The sequence below is a fragment of the Pleuronectes platessa genome, chromosome 15, assembly GCF_947347685.1.
Source record: "Pleuronectes platessa chromosome 15, fPlePla1.1, whole genome shotgun sequence".
Classification (NCBI taxonomy): Eukaryota; Metazoa; Chordata; class Actinopteri; order Pleuronectiformes; family Pleuronectidae; genus Pleuronectes; species Pleuronectes platessa.
This window is the reverse complement of record NC_070640.1, coordinates 235,001-250,000: the sequence shown is the minus strand read 5'-3', so window position 1 is coordinate 250,000 and position 15,000 is coordinate 235,001. Positions and strand designations below refer to the sequence as shown.

The following is a 15,000-nucleotide window of genomic DNA, read 5'->3' as shown; positions in this document are numbered from 1 at the left end:
GTGATCACTTCCTGTTTGCAGGGAACTCAGAATAATTGATGAAGCGTCAAAGACAAAACGCTGAATCAGCAGTGATATGACCAGAGACTTGGGGGGGGGGGGGGGGGGGGGGGGTCGAGTCATCAATTCAGACACTAAGAAGCTAAATGTGGATTTTTATAAAGCACTGACGCATGTTCACATTAAACCTGGGCACAGCTTCTCGTCTCTGAAGGTCACGACCTTTTCCTCCCACAGCTCTTCACTCTCAGGTGGACCAGCATCATAACACGCTGCTTCACCTCCCAGCACTTTGCACAGTGTTGGCTTAGTGAAGTCCAGTTTAATGATTATCATATTAATAACTACTTGATTTGTATAGCACTTATCTAAACAAGGTTACAAAGTGCTTTACAAAAGTCCTTTGTGAAAATAAAGAATCGATTGTAATAAAAGATATTCTGTCCAGTCCAATGTAAGAGCCAAATGATGACATCATAAGGTCGAGAGCTCAAGTTCCCCCGATGAGCCGGCCCTTTCTGTGACCTATCACAGGTCAGACAGACTCTGAGCTCCGCCCCTCCGTAGTGACAGATGCTAACCTGTGAAAACAGGAAGTTATTTTGAGTTACTGACGTGTGTTTGTAGAAAGCTGGAGGTAGTGGCTTGTAGCCGGTTAGCTAGCTCTCATGCTAGTTTTCTTCTTCTTCTGATGTTTTCTACACAACGTAAACGGACTTCTCCTTCAGCATCACATGGTTACCACAGCGTTTCTTTACAAGTCAACATCCTGAGGTCTTACCGTCATAGTTCACTATGATAATGGCCAACATGTAATCCTTCCCCATCATGGCTCCGCCCTCCAACCTGTGTTCCAATCAGCTGATCGCACACACACACACACACACACACACACACACACACACACAGGCCCAGATGAGGTTAAAGTCTTCTGCTGCTCTCTCTCTCTCTCTCTCTCTTTTTTGTCTCTGTGTCTAAGTGTCTCTCGTCCTTCGTTCGTCCACACCATCAGTTGTCTTCTTCTCCTTTATCTTTTCTCCGTCTCGCTCTCCTCTCATTCGTCCTCTCTCTCTCCTCTCTCTCTGATGAAAGATGCTGTTGTCCTCCTCTCCCCCCCTCTCTCCCCTCTGCTGATGTCATCACCCCTCCCTCTCTGACTCGTTCGCCCTGCACTGTAAAAACATTATATTCAAAAATGTTTCACAAAAAGACTGAGTTTCTACAATATGTGTTAATGTCATCCCCTCTCCTGCTCAGTCAGACAGATGTTCTCCTGCTCAGTCAGACAGATGTTCTCCTGCTCAGTCAGACAGATGTTCTCCTGCTACAGTCAGACAGATGTTCTCCTGCTGCAGTCAGACAGATGTTCTCCTGCTACAGTCAGACAGATGTTCTCCTGCTCAGTCAGACAGATGTTCTCCTGCTACAGTCAGACAGATGTTCTCCTGCTGCAGTCAGACAGATGTTCTCCTGCTCAGTCAGACAGATGTTCTCCTGCTACAGTCAGACAGATGTTCTCCTGCTCCAGTCAGACAGATGTTCTCCAGCTACAGTCAGACAGATGTTCTCCTGCTGCAGTCAGACAGATGTTCTCCTGCTACAGTCAGACAGATGTTCTCCTGCTCCAGTCAGACAGATGTTCTCCTGCTACAGTCAGACAGATGTTCTCCTGCTCAGTCAGACAGATGTTCTCCTGCTCAGTCAGACAGATGTTCTCCTGCTGCAGTCAGACAGATGTTCTCCTGCTGCAGTGATTATATATACATATATACCCCCCCCCCCCCCCCTCAAAGTCTCATCCTGGAAACGCCCCTGCTTTGACTCCACTACATGACGTCAGCAGGACACAGTCGGCAACGTGTCCCGGAAAACATGACAGGAAGTCAGACCAGTTCTCCTGCAAAATAAAAGCGTAGTATTTACTACAATTAGGATTGTGTACAAAAACATTTACTATTTAATAGTAAATCTCACAACCTACTATTAACACAAAAGATTCATTTTTATGTATTTTGTTACTTAAAACAATGTTTAATACTGTATTGTAAGTCTAATGTTTGCTTGTCAATATAAACATGATTATGTTTATTTAACATAACTTTACATTTTATTTTTTATTTTTTTAATACAATTACATAAGTATATCAAATTATATACAATATGACAGACATGATTATCTATAAATTCAACCAGATCATGTTATAAATTCCTCTGCAGTCATCTCTTTTGCTTCTCGTCATAGCATAACAAAATTATTATTATTATCCGGCCAGTTTACAATTCAGTTTATTGGAGGGGGGGGGGGGGGGGGCAATTTAACGACATTCACGTCCCCTCAATTACTATTATGTCTACTGCACTGCGTTTTATATATATATAGATACACACGACAAAATAAAAACGTTCTTTTATTTTGAAATTAGAACGGAAGTGAATTAGGCGTTGCAGAAGGTCAACAGAACACTTCCTTGTTCGCTCGACGTCGTTTCGTGTTTGTTAAAATATTAATTTAGACGCAAAGTTTCCTTAAAGCCTAAACGCTGTTTTCACGTTAGCCGTTAGCTTCGCGTCCTCAGTAGAAGAAGAAGCTGGAATCCAACATGGAGGACATGTACGTGACAGCAGGTGAGCTGCTGCTGCTCGTGACACGAACGACTGAAGTTAATGTCGGGGATCAAGTTGATGAAGTTCTGAAGGACTCATTAAATCTGACGCTGACACGCAGCTTCCGGCGCAGCTGTCAACTTCACCTCAACGAACTCCGTTCAGAAAAGGACAAATTGTATGATTTTTACACTTTGAGGCAAAACGTAAAGAGTTCGTGTGAATAACTTCACGGACCTTGGATCAGTGCAGGGTGGGTGGACGTTCGGCTCTCAGATCAGTGTCTGAGGTTCTATAGAAACAGATCAGAGTGTGAGGTTCTATAGAAACACATCAGTGTGTGAGGTTCTATAGAAACAGATCAGTGGCTGAGGTTCTATAGAAACAGATCAGTGTGTGAGGTTCTATAGAAACACGTCAGTGTGTGAGGTTCTATAGAAACACATCAGTGTGTGAGGTTCTATAGAAACAGATCAGTGTGTGAGGTTCTATAGAAACACGTCAGTGTGTGAGGTTCTATAGAAACACGTCAGTGTGTGAGGTTCTATAGAAACAGATCAGTGTGTGAGGTTCTATAGAAACACGTCAGTGTGTGAGGTTCTATAGAAACAGATCAGTGTGTGAGGTTCTATAGAAACACGTCAGTGTGTGAGGTTCTATAGAAACAGATCAGTGTGTGAGGTTCTATAGAAACACGTCAGTGTGTGAGGTTCTATAGAAACAGATCAGTGTGTGAGGTTCTATAGAAACACGTCAGTGTGTGAGGTTTTATAGAAACAGATCAGTGTGTGAGGTTCTATAGAAACACGTCAGTGTGTGAGGTTCTATAGAAACAGATCAGTGTGTGAGGTTCTATAGAAACAGATCAGTGTGTGAGGTTCTATAGAAACAGATCGGTGTCTTTACGCCACCTAGTGTTTCAAACTGTCTTGACACACAAGCTTCAGCCTCTTATAGTTTGAATGAAATGAAGGTTTATTACTTCTCATTATTTATTATTGATATTATTCATTATTTATTTATTATGTATTCGCTCTAGTCCTGTTGTTTTCTTCCCCTATGTTTAGTGGACACATCCTGACATTAACATGTTGTCTCATCATGTTAACATGTTGGACTGAGCTCAAAGTGTCAATGATTGATTGACAGATAGAATCTGTCTGTGTTGCCAAGGTAACCAGGAGCGGGGGTGGAACGACCCCCCTCAGTTCTCCTATGGCCTTCAGACAGCCCGCCCCCCCCCAAGGAACCTTCTGAACAAGAGAGCAGCGCCACCTGCAGGTGAGAAACACTGTGTGTGTGTGTGTGTGTGTGTGTGTGTGTGTGTGTGTGTGTGTGTGTGTGTGTGTGAGACGGACACGGACAGATAGGACCGCCTTCTTTGCCGTGGGACCTCCTCTCCGGCTCCTCGGAGAGCTTTTCGTGCAGCTCTGATTTTTCTAACTAGACGTCGGCATGGCGGAGAGCCTACGGATAGCCCTTGGCTGTGATTGGTCCGCTAACGTCCGCTAAAGTAACGACATTTCCGGACCTCAAACTTCCTGTTTCATTTCCTAAATCACAATAAACTCAAACACAACTACGACTCTATGATTAATGTGACACGTGTGTTAAGCTAGCGGCGTTGCAGGGTTTCCCCCAGAAAACTTGCTAAGCCTGGTGGTAGGGCCGCTAGAGAAGCCGACCGGCGGCCGACCGTGTTTTTGTAAAAAAAAAAAGTTAAAAGTTGACAGGAATTTTGAAATTATGACAATTGTTATTGTAAGACATTTATTAACAATACTTATTAACATTACATAATACAGTTTACACAAAAAATAATAAATAAAATAAAAATAAATATTATCAATTCGTTTTCAAGTAAAATCTAAGTGAATCTAAAAAAACAAGCCATTTCTGGTCACATTTAAAAGTAAAATAAATTAACATAAATAAAAAGTGCAAACATGGCCAAGGGGGAACAGGGAACTCAGGGCCTGATGCTGTGTGACCTCTTTTACTTCTTACACAGGGTGCAGGTTGGATCACTGCAAGTGATCCGTCTCGGCTTCTGAAAGAACTCCTCCAGAGCCTTACTGTAGTCAGGATCAGCCACAGAGGGACCATTTATTTTTATACGGAGGCAGCCTGTTAGGCTTTTCCCCTGCAGCCTGTTCCTGAGGTCTTTGGGTTAAACTTTGGGTTAAATCCGCTACTTCGATGTTTCCCATCGCGGCTCGCAGCAGGCTGCTCCGACGCGCTAACATCCGACGTGCTAATATCCGACATGCTAACATTCGAAATGCTGACATCCGACGTGCTAACATACGCGCTAACTAGCTCTGGCTCTGCTTCATCATCGAGCCGCGGCTCGGTCGGCTCGCTGGCGATGCTCTCCGCTTGGCCGTGGGGGAAAGAGCGGCCTCACCGTCTCCTCCAGTGCTCCCCCGACTCCGGAAAAAGAAAGAGTCCAAGGTTTTTTTACCCTTTCTCCGTGAAAGTTGTTGCGTGGTAGAGACAGGTCGTGTTTTGGAGGTTCAGGTGATGGAAAATACACCTGACCTCTTACCTTATGGGTTCACATACTGACCATAAGATGTCGCCATTACGGTTTCAACCGTATCACCAGATGCGGTTAAAAGCGCAATGCCGTCTTTGGTATCATGTTTCTGGTGCATAACATTTTTTTTTTTTTTTTAATAAATAAACAAGCGACTAGTGTTGTCACGATACCAAAATTATGACTTCGATACTATACCTGCCAAAATATCACGATACCCGATACTTTCGATACGATACCACAAATACGATACGATACTGGTTTATCTGATAGTAATAAATAAAACATCTGTAAGGTTCCCTTTTTTACCAGCTTGTTCATGCCCAGCTTTTCGGACACTTAACAAATGGCATTCATATTAGTATTAGCCTACAGGCATACACATAAGTTAAATTATAGGTTATTTAGCATGTATAGCGTTTTCTTAATTTTTTTCTTAATTCTTAATTGAGTTTAATTTTGACAATGAACTGAGCTACGTTCTTGCAGCCAAATTGAAAGCTAGATCAACGTCCTAAACGAGAATACATGCAATAGGGCAAGAACACATTCAAGTGACTGGGGTGTAACTTTTCCAAGTGCGCAAAAACACACACGTGAACGTTAATTTGTCAAATCAGCATCGTATCAGGCCAGCATGATAAAACCAGCAGCCGTGACAAATTAACGTGACGTTCCCTCACATCACCGTTCAACATATGAACACTGTACAGGGAGCCGCTGCAGAGGGGCTGAAGAGCCGCGGGTTGCGGCCCCTGGCTCCGGAGAAAGAATGACTTTTTTTACTGCTCCGCCATTAAAGAGATGCGGACGTCAAAGCATTTGTCGCGCCGCACATTCACCCTCCCGTTCGCGCGCCCCACTTGTTATGTCTCCGTCCGGTTGCGCCAGATAATTTCCAGATTTCACTCCGCGCATCTTTCTTTTCAATAAGCCGAGGACGGTCGGCAAGATCCATGTCTCCCCTGAGATCACTCGCTGTGAGTGAGGGCCGCCTGCATGTGTGAGAGCTGGTGGCCCCGCCCCTCGCAGTCTGCATGCAGAGTGACAGGGAGCGGAGCAGCGAGTGCGCTCTGATTGCTGCTATTTCAATGAAGTACCGGTACTAAAAATATGCAAAACCGTATCGTTTTTAACGTAAGGGTACCGCGGTACCTTTCTAGTACCGGTACACCGTGCAACACTACAAGCGACGCTTAGCCTGGCGGGGGGGGGAGAAAAGCCTGGCGGCCCGCCAGGCCTATAAAGCACTGGGGGAAACCCTGGCGTTGTCCGGCTGACGGTGGCTGGTTAGAGCACTTACAGCATGTGTGTACGGTCACATGAGGTTATAACAAACTTCATAACGGGGCTAGCGGGCTAGCCACCATGCTAACTGCGGTGGGAACAGCGCAAAAACCCGCTGACTTTAATCCCACGGCTCTCATGACACTGTTTCTCAAACACCGTCAGGTTAGAAGCAAACACTTGGTAGTAGCTAGTATCGGGTGTCCCTGCTGACTGTGTGTGGAACCTGGGGGGGGGGAGCTAGCTGCCTCCGTGTAGCTTCAAGCTGTTGCAGCTGTTAAATTAGCAACGCAGTTTGGAAACAAGACCGGGGAACCGCTGCGTTAAGACACGATAACATAAGCATTTTGACCCGCTGGGTGTCACTTTATTCAGCAAAAACTGTTGCGTCATCAACATCCTTTTTCTGTTAGTTGCCATCGTTCACTGTGTGTGAGGAGCCGGGAGGACGTAAATAAACCAGCGTGGACTTCTTCTATATACCTCATGAGGTAGGCTTCTCTAAGCTCGACCTCCGTTGCACCATCTACTGTTCTGGCGGTGAATTGTTTTTCAGCACAAACAGGTCGTAGAACTATAAATGAAAAAGAGTCCGTCCGTCCGTCAGCACGTAACGGACTCAGAGAATCTTACTTTAGCCTTGAGTGATTGAGATCAGAGCTCGTTCTCTTAAAGCAGCCGCTCAGTGACTCTGTAGAAGTGAACACTGAGTTCCTCTGGTCTCAGCTGCTCCTCCACTCGGCTCTCACTGGAATTAACACACACTCATCACTGGTTCTCAGGACCTGATCAGGAAGTCACTGGGTGCTGGTTTGATTCCTCAGTTTATCAGACTCATTGAAACATCATGAAAAGGACTCGTCCACATGTTGGACACGAGACGCTCACACTCAGGACTCAGAGTTAAAACGAGACCTGATCCGACTCCATCGGTTCAGAACCAGACACACGACCGGACGTCACATGAATCCTCCAGAAAAAACAGGAACTGGGAACTCGTTCATTTTAAGTGTGAACAGGCACAAGACTGAGTATAACTTAAATAAAGCTTTATAAGCTGTATCATCAAATATGATTTTATTTAGTGGAAAAGGGGGAAAATGGATCTTTTGATAGTAAAGGTTGCGACCCTGTGCTAGACGCTCACTCTCTTATCACGTGTTCACTGATCACTTACTCACATGTGCACTGAAGAGACAAAGAACTGTCTCTAATGCTTCAAACATCCTGATTGTCTGATTGTCCCCCAGGTGCAGGAGCTCCACCCCCTTTGTATTCCTCGAACAACCCTCTGGCTCCAACTCAGTGTGGCTTAGCCCCGCCCCCTCTGCACAAAGGTAAGCGCTGCGGTTGTCATGGCAGCAGAATGTGATTTCATGCTTTTTAATTGTGATGCGTCTCTGAACTCATACAGCTGGTCCTCCACCTGGCTGCGTGGCACCGCCCCTTCCTCCGTCAGGACCAATGATGACCCCGAAAGAGGCAGGCAGGAGCCAATCAGAGAGCGTGCCTGATGTGGAAGCAGTGGTGCTGGTGTTGAAGCGAGCGCTGGCCGCCTGCCGACAGACCATCGGAGTGAGTTCAACCCCAATCATACTTCCACATACTTCCTGTTGTCTTCACAATAAGAGCCTTTCAAATATAGATGTCAAAGGATCCCAGCTGGTGCTTCACAGTATTATTCTCTCGTCGTCACCTCGGCTCCCCCCCCCCCCCCCCACGGACTCTCTCTGCCTGATCTAGACTCTCAGGCCATCCTGAATCCATCAGAGGATCTCATCACTTACGTTCATGATTCTGTTCACAACCTCTCTTATAAAGATCCTTATGATGCACAGGAGCCGAGCAGGAAATGACTGGTGGTTGATGGTTGTAAATTCTATAACTGTAACTATAACTGACTAACTGTAACTATAGCTATAGCTATAACTAACTCTAACTAATACTTAAATGTAACTGTAACTAAAACTAACTATAACTGACTAACTGTAACTATAGCTATAGCTATAACTAACTAACTAATACTTAAATGTAACTGTAACTAAAACTAACTATAACTAACTAACTGTAACTAAAGCTATAGCTATAACTAACTCTAACTAATACTTAAATGTAACTGTAACTAAAACTAACTATAACTAACTAACTGTAACTATAGCTATAACTAACTCTAACTAATACTTAAATGTAACTGTAACTAAAACTAACTAACTGTAAATAAAGCTATAGCTATAACTAACTCTAACTAATACTTAACTGTAACTAAAACTAACTATAAATGACTAACTGTAACTATAGCTATAGCTATAACTAACTCTAACTAATACTTAAATGTAACTGTAACTATAACTAACTATAACTAACTAACTGTAACTGTAGCTATAGCTATAACTTACTCCAACTAATACTTAAATGTAACTGTAACTATAACTAACTATAACTAACTAACTGTAACTATAGCTATAGCTATAACTTACTCCAACTAATACTTAAATGTAACTGTAACTATAACTAACTATAACTAACCAACTGTAACTAAAGCTTTAGCTATAACTAACTGTCACTAATACTTAAATGTAACTGTAACTATAACTAACTATAACTGTAATTATAACAACTCTAACTGTGATTGTAACTAAAATTCACTATAAATATAATAGCAACTATAACTTTAATTATAACCCTAACCCTATGTCACTGTTACTAACTGTAACTAGAGCTAGAACCGTAAAAGTTACTAGAACTATAATTGTAACTAACAGTAAGTACAACTATAATTGTAATTATAACAGTAACTATAAGTACAACTTACAGGAACTATAAGTAACTAATTAAGTGTAACTATAACAGTGAATGTAACTTTAGCTATAACTGTAACATTGACTGTAATAGTAACTAAGTGTCTCTTTTCCAGGGATTGTAACTATAATTGTTATGATAACAGTGTGTTCTGGTTCTGGTTTCAAACCAGTTTCCAGACTGAGAACCGGTTTAAGATCAGGCTGTTAATCAGATCTCCTCCTGTGTGACCTTTGACCTGCAGGATCAGGTGTGTAATGATGTGGACAAAAGGCTCCGCCTTCTGGAGGATGGCTGGAGATCAGGTCAGCTGAGTGTTCCTGTCAAGAGACGCATGGACGCCCTGTCTCAAGGTAACTGTCTCACCTCACCCGAGAGTGTCAGCACCTGTCTCTGTCCACCTGCCTGAAACCTGTCTGTCTCTCAGAGTTGCAGTCGGGTCACTGGGACGCAGCTGATGAGATCCATCGCTCTCTGATGGTCGATCATGTGACTGAGGTCATTCCGTGGATGGTTGGCGTTAAACGACTTATCGCTGAGACGCGAAATCTGAGTCCAGAACTCCTACAACTTCTTCATCACCCTGCAGAGCCAGTCCAGGAGCCTGTCTCCCAGTCCTGACTCAGCAGCAGGTTTCCTTCGTCTCTTGACTCGGGCCCTTTGAACCATCTCAGGACCTGGTGGCAACAATCCTCACATTCACACTTCAGGTTCAAAGCTCAAACCACAGGGAAGGAGGAGGTTCAGCAGTTTGCTCAAGGGAACTTCAACGAGGATGGATGTATTGTTCAAAAACCCTTCTGTTCTGGACTCTGCAATTTGGATCATGAACATCTGGATTCTGGATTTTAGACTATTATTGGTGTCTGGACCACAGACTGCTAATAAAAACAGATGTAGACTCCAGGTCCAGGGAGTGAAGCCGATGCTGAAGTGTCTGAAGCCTGTCGTCTGTGTAGTGACCAGCAGGGGGCGACTCCTCTGGTGGTTTCCATAGAAAGTGACTTCTCTCTTTCTAACGTCAGTAAACAATCAGGAGTCTCAGTCTCTAGTTTCACGTCTTCTTCAAACAGCTGATGTTCATTTAGTGAATTATGATCATTTAGAGTCAAACAGACCATAAAGCACTGGATGTGTTGGGGGGGGGGGGGGGATACCACAGTGTGATTGACAGCTGGTACCATCCAATGGGTGCAGGTGTAGGGCGTGCAGTGTCCTTGAGCTTTCAGTCAGGCTCCACCCCCTCCTCCAAATATGGTCACTTCTAAAGGTGCTCGGGTTGAACGGCTAGCGATCGCTATCGGCCGATATTCCTTCTTATTAGTTTTATCAGCGATCTCTCTAAACGCGGATCAGAGGAGGATCAGATGAAAATAAACAAACGGCTCATTCTCAACAGAGATGAGAGGGAACTCAAGACTTTAAACTTAAGACTTTAAACTTTAGACTCAAGGGGCTTTGATTGGCTTTGATTGGTATCGACAGCTGTTTCCTGTGTGAGCTGCTGTTCTCTGATCATGTTTCCTGATTGTTTCTCCGATTTACTTTGAAATGTCCACGACTTCTTCATGATTCAGTTCTTAGAAAATAAATCCATATTCATTGCTCTCTATTCCTCTGTTTGCTGGTATCCAAATAAACGTTGTCACGATATTCTCAAATACCTCAATAAATCTTATTAAGGATGAAAATGACTTTAACAAGATTAATGCTGAACATGAATCTGTTCATAGAACAACCTCCTGTTTCTGAGTCTTCACTGATTCTGTGGCTGTCGTTAGCTTCTCCACCGTGTGAACTGACCAATGAGCTGATCCTCTTCACTGAAACCTTTAGTCTGGTTTAATGAAACCAGAACCTGTTCTTCCTGTGATAGGATCTTTGGATCATCTGTATAAACTGGAACAGATGTTTGACACTGAGGACTTGGGGACAACGGTACAGTAGAGATGTAACTTTCTGACTTCAGGACGTCTCTGGCGTCTTTTATATTTTTATACTGCTCGTGTTAAACACTCCCTCTCTGCCCCTTCACTCTCCCTCCCTTTCCCCATTCGAACAAATATCAGGTATGAACCGTCCAGTACAAGCTGAGCGGGGAAGAGGAGACATATCCAGTGGGTGGCGGTGTTGCACCTTGGTGTTGTTTGCCTCCTGCCAATAAACCAAACAATGAAGAAGAAGACTGTTCTTTAGAATCTGGACTGGACTTCACGTTAACGACTGAGCACCATAACAAAATATAGATTCAGACTTTCATACATATTGTCTCGTCTGAATTTTGACTACAACTTGGATCAAAATAACAAAATAAAAACACTATATTTATTACTAATTACTAGTAGCACTTTGTAGTTTGTCTCTCTTGAAGAAAATTGAACTGACTTGATTCCTGTTGTGCTTTGTTCCCTCGTGGTTGATGCTCTTATTGTGAGTTGGATAAAATATTCAGCTAAAAGAAAAGTGATGAATTTAAATGTCCTGTTATTGGACCTCGAGACACTGAGCCACTTTTCCATCCATCACATCAGAGTGTCGGTGATTCATGAATTGAGTTAGATGTATTAGGAACAAATTGGGTTTAATCGTTTCAATTACTTTTCTCAGCCTTGTTTTTATATCATCAAATAACTGATTCAAACCAAACTGATCAGAAACTTGAACAAACATTTATTTAAAGGTTCAGTGTGTAGAATGTAGTGACATCTAGTGGTGAAGTGTCGTGCTGTAGCTGAACATCCCCCCCCCCCTTTCCAAGCATGAAAGAGAACCTGAGGTAGCTTCAGTTGTCATAAAAACTCACAAGGTTTAATTTGTCCAGTCTGTGGCTACTGTAAAAATAGAGAGAACACGCTGCTGATGTACATATAGAGTATTTAAATATAAAGTATTTGTATATATAGTATTTAAATACAAAGGCCCATTCTATTGGGAAGACAACAATTCGTACATTTTAGATCAGTGGTCGCCAACCCGTCGATTGCACAGTCTTCACTGTCGATCTCCGAACTCTCTGGACTCAGATCAGCTGTGTGTCTGTTGTCTGTGTGTCGGTTGTCGGTTGTTCAGAAGGCAGCGTGTCAGCTACCGGCGGCAGAGCTGCAGGTTTATCGCCTGCTTTCCTTTTGAAACAAGTCGGTTCATGTACTAAACTAAACACCAGGACTCTACGGTCTGAAGCGCACACCTCCCGGTCTGTCGATAACAATCAAAGCCATCAAAGCCCGATGAGATCAAATGAAAGATTCAGAAAGTGAAAGGCTGGAGTGCTTTTACTTTGAAACGAGTTCGGAAAGTGTTGTAAATACGTTTGTGTCATAGAAAGATAAACATTGTGTTTTACAGAAGAATAAAAATAACAAAATAAGCCCTAACCCTAACCCTAACCCTCACCTGAGTTTTAATATTTATCTGTTGAAATTATGCCACAAACGCATTTTTAAAATGTTAAAACCACTTTGTGTGTTTCAAAATAAAAGCACTCCAGCGTTTCTGTTGATGGAATCCGTTATTTTGACAAAAAAACGTTTTTATTGTGAAATATTTGCAGAATCGGAAGATGCACATCTTCATACTGTATAGTACTGGTATTAATTTGAGTATAAGGGTCTTTAGTACAAGTAGTCATATTTATGACCGTATTCAAATCAAAGCCCATTGAACACTTTGTGCTGCAGCAGCAGCTCCTCTGCAGAACATGTTGTTGAACTGAAGCTAAATATTGTGCACTGAACAGATGCTCTGAATATGAATTGATGTTAATGTAAATATTGTGCATTGAATAGATAAAGTTGCACAACTGCCTTTCTTTGTGTGTATTAATGCTTGTACATTCAGCCTTTTACAGAAATTGCACAAAACTTATAAGTATGACTCTCCTAAGTGGGTTTCTTGAACGATATCATGGTGGCAGATCTCGGCTTATGAAATGAAGAAGGGATCCTGGGCTCGAAAAGGTTGGTGATCACTGGTTTAGATGAAACAAGTGAAAACATCACTAGGATTTTTTTATATTCAATTTCTGCCAATTGATCCCTTTCACTAAATCTTACTTTGTTAAGGAGGGTTTATGAGCTCAGCCACCAGGGGGGGGGGGGGGGGGGATCCAGATGCTTTGGCTTCAGTTTTGTAGAACTATCATGTCCAACTTGTCTTTGACACTCCAGCACACCCTCCTATGACTGGTCACATGTTTGTGACGTAATCTGCATCTGATTCACTCGTTGTTTTTCTTTCGTTCTCTGATGAAAAGGTTTTATATGACGAAGTGAAATCAGTTCGTCCTCGCTTTGACCAGGATCTAGCTGCTATCTTTGTAGATTAGCTGCTAGCTGTGTAGACTAGCTGCTATCTTTGTAGACTAGCTGTTATCTTTGTAGACTAGCTGCTAGCTGTGTAGATTAGCTGCTATCTTTGTAGATTAGTTGCTATCTTTGTAGATTAGTTGCTATTTTTATAGACTAGTTGCTATCTTTGTAGACTAGCTGCTAGCTGTGTAGACTAGCTGCTATCTTTGTAGACTAGCTGTTATCTTTGTAGACTAGCTGCTAGCTGTGTAGATTAGCTGCTATCTTTGTAGATTAGTTGCTATCTTTGTAGATTAGTTGCTATTTTTATAGACTATTTGCTATCTTTGTAGACTAGCTGCTAGCTGTGTAGACTAGCTGCTAGCTGTGTAGACTAGCTGTTATCTTTGTAGACTAGCTGCTATCTTTGTAGATTAGCTGCTATCTTTGTAGATTAGTTGCTAGCTGTGTAGACTAGCTGCTATCTTTGTAGACTAGCTGCTATCTTTGTAGACTAGCTGCTAGCTGTGTAGACTAGCTGTTATCTTTGTAGACTAGCTGCTATCTTTGTAGATTAGCTGCTATCTTTGTAGATTAGCTTCTATCTTTGTAGACTAGCTGCTAGCTGTGTAGATTAGCTGCTATCTTTGTAGATTAGTTGCTATCTTTGTAGACTAGCTGCTATCTTTGTAGATTAGCTGCTATCTTTGTAGACTAGCTGCTATCTTTGTAGATTAGCTTCTATCTTTGTAGACTAGTTGCTATCTTTGTAGATTAGTTGCTATTTTTGTAGACTAGCTGCTAGCTGTGTAGACTAGCTGCTATCTTTGTAGACTAGTTGCTATCTTTGTAGACTAGCTGCTAGCTGTGTAGACTAGCTGCTAGCTGTGTAGACTAGCTGTTATCTTTGTAGACTAGCTGCTAGCTGTGTAGATTAGCTGCTATCTTTGTAGATTAGTTGCTATCTTTGTAGATTAGTTGCTATTTGTATAGACTAGTTGCTATCTTTGTAGACTAGCTGCTAGCTGTGTAGACTAGCTGCTATCTTTGTAGATTAGCTGCTATCTTTGTAGATTAGTTGCTAGCTGTGTAGACTAGCTGCTATCTTTGTAGACTAGCTGCTATCTTTGTAGACTAGCTGCTAGCTGTGTAGACTAGCTGTTATCTTTGTAGATTAGCTGCTAGCTGTGTAGATTAGTTGCTATCTTTGTAGATTAGTTGCTATCTTTGTAGACTAGCTGCTATCTTTGTAGATTAGCTGCTATCTTTGTAGATTAGCTGCTATCTTTGTAGATTAGCTTCTATCTTTGTAGACTAGTTGCTATCTTTGTAGATTAGTTGCTATTTTTATAGACTAGTTGCTATTTTTATAGACTAGTTGCTATCTTTGTAGACTAGCTGCTAGCTGTGTAGACTAGCTGCTATCTTTGTAGATTAGTTGCTATCTTTGTAGATTAGTTGCTATTTTTATAGACTAGTTGCTAT

General features: G+C 42.3%; 2 protein-coding genes across 3 annotated transcripts in view; one reads left to right on the top strand and one right to left on the bottom strand.

Annotated features, from left to right (window-relative positions):
• apbb3 (amyloid beta (A4) precursor protein-binding, family B, member 3) overlaps window positions 1–1,744 on the bottom strand; it is a 7,607-nt gene extending 5,863 nt beyond the window's left edge. Inside the window, exons 1-2 of the mRNA XM_053441110.1 lie at window positions 1,007–1,744; window positions 782–861 (exon numbers count right to left, since the gene is read on the bottom strand). Of these exons, the coding sequence (XP_053297085.1) occupies window positions 782–830 (49 nt within the window). The 5' untranslated portion in view covers window positions 831–861; window positions 1,007–1,744. The remainder of the gene's footprint in view (window positions 1–781; window positions 862–1,006) is intronic.
• A 691-nt stretch (window positions 1,745–2,435) lies between these two features.
• On the top strand, window positions 2,436–10,920 carry sra1 (steroid receptor RNA activator 1). 2 transcript variants are annotated; one of them, XM_053441109.1, is made up of 6 exons: window positions 2,436–2,625; window positions 3,778–3,885; window positions 7,681–7,767; window positions 7,890–8,005; window positions 9,474–9,582; window positions 9,657–10,920. In XM_053441109.1, exons 1-6 carry the CDS (start codon window positions 2,601–2,603, stop codon window positions 9,848–9,850), a joined length of 639 nt encoding a protein of 212 aa, XP_053297084.1. In that variant the 5' UTR covers window positions 2,436–2,600; the 3' UTR covers window positions 9,851–10,920. The 2 variants fall into 2 exon arrangements, with proteins under 2 accessions (XP_053297084.1, XP_053297083.1); XM_053441108.1 differs by having other exon boundaries at window positions 7,845–8,005.
• Window positions 10,921–15,000: the final 4,080 nt, after the last annotated feature.